The sequence below is a fragment of the Hemibagrus wyckioides genome, linkage group LG05 (assembly GCF_019097595.1).
Source record: "Hemibagrus wyckioides isolate EC202008001 linkage group LG05, SWU_Hwy_1.0, whole genome shotgun sequence".
NCBI lineage: Eukaryota > Metazoa > Chordata > Actinopteri > Siluriformes > Bagridae > Hemibagrus > Hemibagrus wyckioides.
Window position 1 is genome coordinate 29429508 of NC_080714.1, and position 9616 is coordinate 29439123.

A 9616-nucleotide genomic window follows, 5' to 3' on the forward strand; every position below is an offset into this window, starting at 1 on the left:
ACTAGATCCTCCTCTTTAACCAGGCTGATATGTAGGCCATTTTCCACCTGCTCCTCCACACCCACACACTCCTGCGCTGTATCTGAGGTGTGTTCTAGACTTGATGACATACCTTCAGGGTGGATCCAGCGTGTCCTGTATTTCCAGTTGTGTTTTGTGGAATGCCTGGTGTGTTTGCTATATTATATCGCTCTCTGAATAAATTTTTGCCCACAGGCCAGATAATAAAGTTTACAGACATGGTTTCCAGCTTCCAGCACTGTTCTGTGTGAATTTGCTGGTTTCTGTTCTTTATCCTCTTGCAGATTTTAGAAAGTGAAAGAATTTGTGTGAAATTTTGTCTCAATAAAACCACTCCAGAAGCAGTGACCACGCAAGACAGAGCTTTTTAACACCACTGTGTCCTGGAGCGTCTAAAAACACACCTCAGGTCAAATCTCTCATCAGGACGAAGATGATGGAACTGACGGATGTTAAAGGACTTGTTGATAGAGGCTACAGTATTCAGTGATTTCACACTGAGGTGCCGAGGTCAGCAACTAGTGTTCCACAAATCAAGCGTTGTGAGCGTTTAGTGCATAAACAGCAGTGTTTATCTGCATCATATCATACCAGATGGAGGAGAAGCAGCGTGAGCTGGATCATATGCTAGCACACGGTCTTCACTTCCCTCACTAGTTGCTACACAGAGTCACTCCGTATTTGCATAAAGTTCAACTTTTCTCAGCTTTGTTGCGTCGCTGGACTCGTCTGCATGGCTTCAGGTTAAAGCTCTGTTCCGGCTGCTCCGTTTCTCCACAGATTCCCTGAAGCTTTGCTATAGACATGTTTGTTATTGTAAAAAATAACGACCTGCTTTTCTTGTTTTTGGAGATGCTTCAGGACGCAGTGGTGTCAGAAAGCTTGCTCTAGTGTCCTCACTGCTTCAGGTTTATTTTTGTAGGAAAATGACATTTCACACACATTCTTTGCTCTTTAGCGTGTGCCATGGCAGAGAGAGAGAGTGATGTGTTGGTGGAGTTTAGAGTAATCAGTGAAAGCAGAATAAAGGCAGTAGGTCTGGTGCAGGTTGCGTGGCAGGGATCAGGGCGGGGTTGCACACATTCCTGAGTGAGGTAGTGATCTGAGATTGTATCAGGGTGCGGAGTCGCTGTATAGCTCATAGAGGCAGCCATGATGGTGAAGATGATGTTTATCAAATTCTTTGTAAACATTCTGCCAATGTTTTTTGGTTTTCATGGATCTTCAGGGCTTTGATGTGTGGTCCTTAAGCAGAGGAATGAGAGGAATGAGGAGACTGAGGGCGAGGACGGAGAAGCCTCATATCCAGGACCGAGGTGTTTGTCTGAAGAATTTTCCACTGCAGTAATTAAGCTTGAACACGACGTCATCATGCCACAGGGTGTGTCCCAGTCTGCTGCCAGGGTTGATCTCTGAGGGAACCCTGACCAGGTCCATCTACACTGTCTGAATAAACTTTTTCTTCTCACTACTCTGGAACCTTTCATGTCAGTCTTTTACCCAGTTTTGTGTTTCTTTGTAACGGTGTTTAATTGCCTCATCAGGTCCAATCAGGAGCATTAAATCATTCTAAAGCTTTTAAGGTGAAGGATAAACCCCAGAGGTATGAAGCTATAGCCCTGACAGCACCACCACAGCAACATGGGCAAGTAAAAGAGTGCAGAACCTCACAGCAGAGTGTTCTCCTACCTAAGAACCTCTGAAGGAGAAAATCTTAAAAGCTGTATGTAGAACCCTGTAAAATGTGTTCCTTTTTCAGACATGATTCCACATAGAACCCATTGTGGAGATTAGAACCTTTAATTATTCAGTGAAGAAAAGCAGTATCTGCTACACTTTACCCCCAAAATAATACATTATTCTACATATCTTCATCTGCTGAGAGATGTTTTTTTTTCTGAACAGTTCTTTTCTTGACCCTCTGGAGGAACCCAAAAGGTTCAATGCAAAATCTTAAAGCGATCTGTTGCACCAGCAGAAGACTCCATCACTCCACCATTAGGGTTCTCTGCTTGTTCCTCTGGAAGAACCCTCAAAAAAGTTCTTCAGTTGAGCTCTTCAGCTGAGCATCTCTGTCAGATTAACTCCAGATCTCCTCCATCACGAGGTTAATGAGATTAATTGAATTTCTTCATGCTGACATTAATCCCACTGAGTTGTTTGGTTGTCATGGTGATTACTTTGGGACAAAACAGAACACTATCCATGGTGAGATATCTCCTGTGATTACGGTGTGTGTGAGTTTTTTCTGATCGTGAAAACGAACAATCTGAGTGAAAAAAAAAATCAGATCTGAAAAATTAAACGTGTAAAAACATGAGAAATAAAAACCAGAGTGACGTCTGACCACAATGTTTTACACACGAGTCGGCAAAGTGCTGTAGTACTAAATAAACTGTGTGTGTGTGCATGAGCGTGTGTGTAGTGTGTGTGTGTGTGTGTGTGTGTGTGTGTGTGTGTTTTCTTTTTAATGTGTTAAAGGGCTGTGGTATTTTTCTAGGATTTTTTAACATCTGTTTTTTAGATGCTGTGTTCCAGCTTCGTAAACCACACACACACACACACACACACACGTGCAGTAGGGAGTGGTGTGGTTAATTATTTGAACTGGTTTGAGATTCAGGTGAATTCATTAAACTGTAATTAACATTCACTTATTTAGCTCCGCCCACTTAATTACAATACCTGAAATACAGACAACAGATAAAAGCTCACAATAAGCCAATTCCACTGCTCAGTCTCTCTCTCTTTCTCTAAAACACACACACACACACACTATATTACGACTTAATCCACCATGAGTTCGCTGCTTCCGCTCTACACACACCTCTCAGGTGTGATTAAAAACATCCATAATATTCGGTAAGTTTCTCTGATCTATTTTTTAATTGTGGATTTCCTCTGCGGTTATAAAGTAAAGATTTTTTTAATAGAGTTTGTTCTGTCTCTCTCAGGTGTCCTCAGGTGAACATGGAGAAGGTCAGCTGGATTTACAGTAAGTGCTGAAAGTCCTCAGATTTTTACTGGTTTATAGTTAACTAAAAAAGATTTATAATTTGTAATAAAACTCCCACTGCTAGTGTTAAAGTATTTATAATAAAAATATATAAATATAAAGTATTTATAATAAAATCCTCTAGGGGAATTTTATCTGTTTATTATCTGCAGATAAACTACATTTCTAGAAGTTTCTTGTAATGTAGAAGTCTGAAACATTTTTCTTTATGGGGGAATCTGTGATGTTTTCCGTGTGTGATGCAGTGAAATGGCTTTATTCAGTTCCTCGTCCCTCACAGAGCCACACTGACCAGCAGAAAAAAACAGAAATATAGAGAAAAAGTAGAATATAGTGTGATATAATTGAAATAAAGAAACCTGACGGAAATCTAGTGAAATGTAGTGTCTATGGAGGATGTCATAGGTGTCATTAATTATTGTAATGTAATAATAACCTGTAATTAAAGTACAATGATTTAACGAGCGTCTGCACCGTAAATTCGTCAGATCTTTAACGTCATGACTCGGATCACAGAGCTGCTCCTTAACTGACTCGCCGTCCATCATGACAACAAATGATCATCATGTGAGACGTCAGAACAGAAACCATGAAGTTATTGAGTTTTATCATGAATTCTGTCGTCTGTAACAAAAGCAACACATCCATCACGAACTGACTGGAACAATTCGCTTCGTCTAAACCTCTCATTATTCAGTTCTTCTATAAATAAAGAAAGTAAACTACAAATAAATAGAAATGATAATAATTAATGACTCCTCTCACAATCAGCTGCTTTTAATATCGACTTTCAGCTGATTTTACAGCAGAACCTTTCAGTCTTCAGGATCTTTACTCACACTAACGAGATAAAATCATCAACATTTTTCCGGGCGACTGGAAATAACATCGATGTCGTGGACACATTTTTGTTTACATGTTTTTTTTTTTTACATTTACAAGAGAAAAAACGACCGAATAAAACAGAATGACTGAAATATGTTTATAAGTTTAATTTTAGAAAATAACGTGACGTTTAATTTGAAAAAGCAGCTACAGGTTTCTCAGCTGTGATGTAAAGTATTTTTTTTATCAGAAAGTTTATCTCTGTAAATATTCTGTCACTGTAGTGCTGATGTTAATGTGGCTGTGATGACAGAAGTGATGGAAGTAATCATCCCTGAGTGATGATTAGCTCGTCCGCTAAATCTAACATGTTAGCAATGTGGCTACAATCTTTTCATGGTGTACAAAATAGCATTGGATGTCACACGTCATTACTTTATCGCGTCATTACATCATCATGTCATACGTCATTACATCACACGTCACATAACGTCACATCATCACCTCACACTAGTGATCAAGGTTAGAGTGGAACATTCAGGATTTGTTGGTGTTAGCGTATTCAGGAATCTCAAGGCTCTGATTCATGTTTGTGTTGTTTGTGTTGTTTTTAAGGAATGCGGGGGAGGAGGCGGGCTCTGGAGACCATGACTCTGCTCGTTATGAACACTATGTGTTTGATCCTGATCCTGAAAATCCTCGCGCCGGAAAACTGCGAGAAAATCACATCTCCGAAGTCGGTTCGTGAAGCTCCCGAGATCACAAGTCCTACATGCGAACAAAACTTGTCTGCCAGCAAAACTGAGGGATTCTTTGACTACCCCTCTATCATCCAGGACTTCCTGTATTACCGCCACTGCCGCCAGTTTCCCGTTCTGCTCACTCTTCCGAACAAGTGCAACATTCCCAAGGGGTCAGGAGAACCAGTCTTCCTGCTGGCCATCAAAAGTTCCCCTAGGAACTATGAGCGGCGATCGGTCCTGCGCAAGACGTGGGCGGCAGAGAGACTGCAGAATGGCATGTGGATCCGCACCGTGTTCCTGACCGGCACCGCTGGGGTTGGCTTCGAGAAGAAGCGGATAAACAGACTTCTGGAGCTGGAGAACAAGAGGCACCAGGACATCCTGCAGTGGGACTTCACCGATTCCTTCTACAACCTCACGCTCAAGCAGGTTCTGTTCCTGGACTGGATGCAGACCTGGTGTCCGACCGCAGATTTCTTCTTTAACGGAGATGACGACGTTTTCGCCAACACGGACAACATGGTGGATTTCCTGAAGGGTCAGGGCGATAACGACGGAAGCAAACACCTGTATGTGGGACAGCTGCTCCTGGACAGCATACCCATCCGGGACAACACCAGTAAATATTTCATCCCGGAGGAGATCGAGGCGGCCGACGTGTACTCTCCGTACTGCAGCGGAGGAGGATACCTCTTCTCCCGCTTCACCGCCAGGTCCATTTACCAGATGTCCCACTCCATTACCCTGATGCCCATCGATGACGTTTACATGGGCATGTGTCTGAAACAAGCCGGGCTCCACCCGTCTGACCACCAGGGCGTCTGGGCCGACGGCCTCATGATCCCCTCTAACAAACTGGACATTTACGACCCCTGCCATTACCGAGAGATTATCCTCGGTCACAAGTTCCTCCCTGATCAGATTTTCCTGCTCTGGAACGAAATCCATCGGAAAGATTTGAACTGCTCAAAGACAGAGGTGAATCTCTAATGACTCACAGCACACAAAAGACTGATGTTTATTTATTGTGATTGATATTTTCTGAGAGAGACTTCACTCTGAGACACACTGGCTCCTCAGGTTTGAGCAGAACCCAGATAATATGAAGTGCTGGAATCTTTATACCATAATAAGTGTGAGGAATGTCACACGCCCTGTTCTCCTTCTGTTTCCTCTCTCTGAGTTGTGGGTCACTGCATCCTCTGTGTGTCATTTTGTGTAATTATATTGTCTTTTCTGAAAATTTAAAGGTTATGTAGATATTTATATTACTGCAGCTGTGCAGAGGTTCTGTGAGGGAGGTGTGATTTATTACCCTCATGTATGTTATTATCATAAATAAAAACTTATTTATTGCCAGAAACAGAGACTTTTGTCTTATTTAACAAACAACAATTGGAGTCCTGGTGGAAAGAGCATCAACCTTCACATGACCAGCTGAGATTTTTCTCGTATTAACTTAAAATAAAGTTTTGAGTGCTGAAAGAAAGACAGTTTATAGCTGATAGAACAGGAAGTGACTCGCTCCACTCAGTGTCTATAATGATGTGTTGTTTAATTAGAAAAACATGGGAATTGTTAATCAGCATGACAACTTGCTCGTGTGATTAGTAAAGTTCTCAGTGAATCAGAGACGGAAGTATTAAATATTTTGATTATCTGATAATGTGAATAATTTGAAACGCATAATATTACGACATGCTGTGATTAGTGACCAGGGTCAGTGCTGTGTGGCTTTTACACACTATTCTTCTCTTCACTGTGAGTTTAAACCTTTCGGGATAATAACACACTCCATCCCACAGACGTCATTCCGGCTGCGTCATCGGGTCATAACGAGCGGCTTCAGCTTTTTAATCTAATAATCGACCTTTAGTTTTAGACGTAATAAAGAATGCTATTTTGTCAGGGAATTGAAGATCTCTTTACACACTTCACTCTTCAACCCTCTTTAATCTGAGCCCCAGATCACACACACTGAGTCTTATTGCTCTCGCTGCTAATTACTGCTCAGTCCCCAAAGTGTTGCTGAAAATATAGTAAATGTTTCATCACTTAGCCTAGCTAGCTTACCTCCACTTCTCTTTGGCTTCTTTAAGATCTTTGAATAACCAGAAATACAGCATTTGTATATAAAAGTGTTTATTTAGACATCACAGCGTCATTTGCATGTTTAAGACACATTAGCATCCTGCTCCAGGGGAGGGTTGTGTACCTTTTCTGAGAAATAACATTACACTTTTTCTTTGCGATGCCATCATTCACTCAGCACTAATGAAAAGTGTGCGTGCCGAAACTTGGCCCTGATCTGATTGGTTGGAGATTCCAGTGTAAATTAATGACGTTTTTATTTCTGAAATGTTGCAGCACTCCTCACGGCGCTCTGTGCTCCATGCTCCACATTCTTCTGTCTGATTTAACACACTGTTTATGACTGCAAGCAAAACTCTTAAAGAAATTCTGAACATTACTAACCTACATTTACACCACCACCTCCCCAAAAGAGAGAGGCCATATGCAGAGCTGCCGTATGCAGAGTGGCATATGTTCCTCAACTCAGTCTGATGAGATAACACATCAGTGAAGTTCGACGTCAAAGTGCTCCAAAACCAGCCATGGAAGTTGAGAGAAACTGTTGGAAATCTCATGGACTGTGTTGTCCCATGTGTCCTCACGGGGCCTGGTACTACTGTACGAGTTTATACTCCTTATTTATCTCCTTATTTATCTCCAGCTTTTGGTTGCAGTGTGGTTTTTGTATGTGGATCTTTTACTCAGCTGTGTTTAGAATGATGATGTTATTAGTCTATGACCTGGTGATCCAGTATCAGGTTTAATAGGGGGATTTGGCAGCTTAGTGGTAAAGGTGTTGGACTACTGAACACTACGCTGCCTCTGCTGGGCCCCTGAGCAAGGCCCTTAACTCTATATAAAAATGTAAGTCGCTCTGGATAAGGGCGTATGCCAGAAATGTAAATATTTTATTATTTTTTAGCATTAAATATATTTCTATTTGGGAACACTGACCAGTAAATTCATGAGCCTTGATCTTCTGCCACAATAGAAACTATGTCTTTCTCAGCGCTAAGCTCCTGCTCTTCTTAATAATGAGGGATTACTAAAGTTCTTCTCGTCATTTGTCACTGATAGATTTAATCTCCATTGAAGCAGCAGTGACGGATGAAGCAGTGGAAAAAGGCTGGGTTCTGCTGTGATTAGCTTTGTGTAGCTGTGACGTGTGTAGGGCAGGGAGGCGAATTTGAAATGACTGTATAATGACCGTATGAACAGCTGTTGAACTGGATGTACCTGAACACACTGTGGGTAGATATGAGTTACTCTGATCAAACAAACTGCACTGACTTACTGTTGTCCATATAGAGAATATTTTCTTTTATTTTCAATAAATTTTAGTTCCTCTGTAATCAGAAAGCTTACTTCTAGCTGCATGTGGTCCTAATCACCTCTGTCTGTCAGAGATAAGCAGGAGGAAGTTAGTGACCATCCACTGTCTAATGTCCTTTACACATTCTTCTCACATTCACAGGTGAAACATATAGCTGTGTGTCATCGGCATAACAGTGGAAGCTAATACCATGTTTAATAAAAAATGCAGCAAGGGGTAGCATATATAAGGAGAAAAGCAGTGGGCCTAAAACAGAACCTTGTGGAACACCGAACATAACCTTGGTATGCATGGAGAAGTCACCATCTTGATCTACACACTGATAATGTGGAGCCAGGAGAGGGCTGTTCCTTTAACACCAACAACATGTTCTAGTCTATCAAGTAGAACAGTGTGGTCAATGGTGTTAAAAGCTGCACGAAGATCCAGTAACACCAGCAAGGAGACACAACCCTGATCAGAAGCCAGTAACAGGTCATTTACCACTTTAACCAGTGCTGTCTCTGTGCTATGGTGAGGCCTAAATACTGACACATGAATGTTATTCCTATGTAGGTCTGAACATCACTGCTGTGTAAACCCTTTTCTAGGATCTTGGAGATAAAGGGCAGGTTTGAGGTTGGACAGCCGACAGGGTCACATAGTTATAGAATTATAGTTTAATTCAGTAGTCAGAATTCTGTGCCTGATATTTTTAAACATCTGCTCCTGGTGGTCCAGCAGCAGGATCTCACGCTCTCATTGCCACGGCCAGGGTTCGATTCCCAGACATGGAATTAACCCAGCCCAACCTCCAAGGATGGGATATGCAAAGAAAGAATTTCACTGTGCTGTAATGTATATGTGACAAATAAAGGCTATTTCTATCTGCGGCTGCTTGTTGATGGTGTACACGCTTTAATGCTAGCCTTATTCTGAACTGTGCAGCACTAAGAGATTTGCATGTTGTGGAATAAAAATTCTACTGTACTCACTACTAAAATCTGACTCCAGCTCCACACTGACCCGACAGCTCAGTCTAAGTGAGACTCATAGTTAGTAAGGCCTCAAAACTAAATAAGCCAATCAAGCAGACTAGATGAATGCAGATAAGAGATTTTATTTTGTAATCAGCGCTGACACAAGAATTGAGATGCTCACGCATGAACGTCCCAACAACCTCTTCTCGGGGAACTCCAACTACAGCCTTTATATACATTTCCCTTATCTCTCCAGTGTAACACGTCACTGGTTCTTTGCCGAGACAATCCCACCCATCTTTCTTTTTTAGACCTTTTAGATTCTTTTTACACCATTATCTTTGAACTTTTCGAATACCATTATAATTAAACTTCCCTAAATCATTATATTAAAAATTGGGCGTTTCCGCCCCCACCAGTGGGATTGTCTTCGGCCTCACTCTCGCCAACACCCAGCATGGGTAAGTTCTCAGTCCTTCAGGGGCCAACACCCTTTCTTTTATTACACTCTACACTTCACGGCTTTTCTGATTTATCCGCTGTCTTCTACGTATGTACTCTAGATATTTCGCCTGGTACCACCATTGCCATCCAGCACGCGCTGTAGATAATAATCTAGGGTGCGTCTCTGCCATTGATTGGTCCA

At 41.7% G+C, this 9616-nt stretch overlaps 1 protein-coding gene across 1 annotated transcript; it reads left to right on the forward strand.

Annotated features, from left to right (window-relative positions):
- The first annotated feature begins 2726 nt into the window (after positions 1 to 2726).
- On the forward strand, positions 2727 to 5968 carry LOC131353525 (N-acetyllactosaminide beta-1,3-N-acetylglucosaminyltransferase 3-like). The gene is made up of 3 exons (XM_058390626.1): positions 2727 to 2883; positions 2976 to 3016; positions 4478 to 5968. The coding sequence occupies exons 1-3, from the start codon at positions 2819 to 2821 to the stop codon at positions 5593 to 5595; spliced, it is 1224 nt and encodes a 407-aa protein (XP_058246609.1). The 5' UTR covers positions 2727 to 2818; the 3' UTR covers positions 5596 to 5968.
- Positions 5969 to 9616: the final 3648 nt, after the last annotated feature.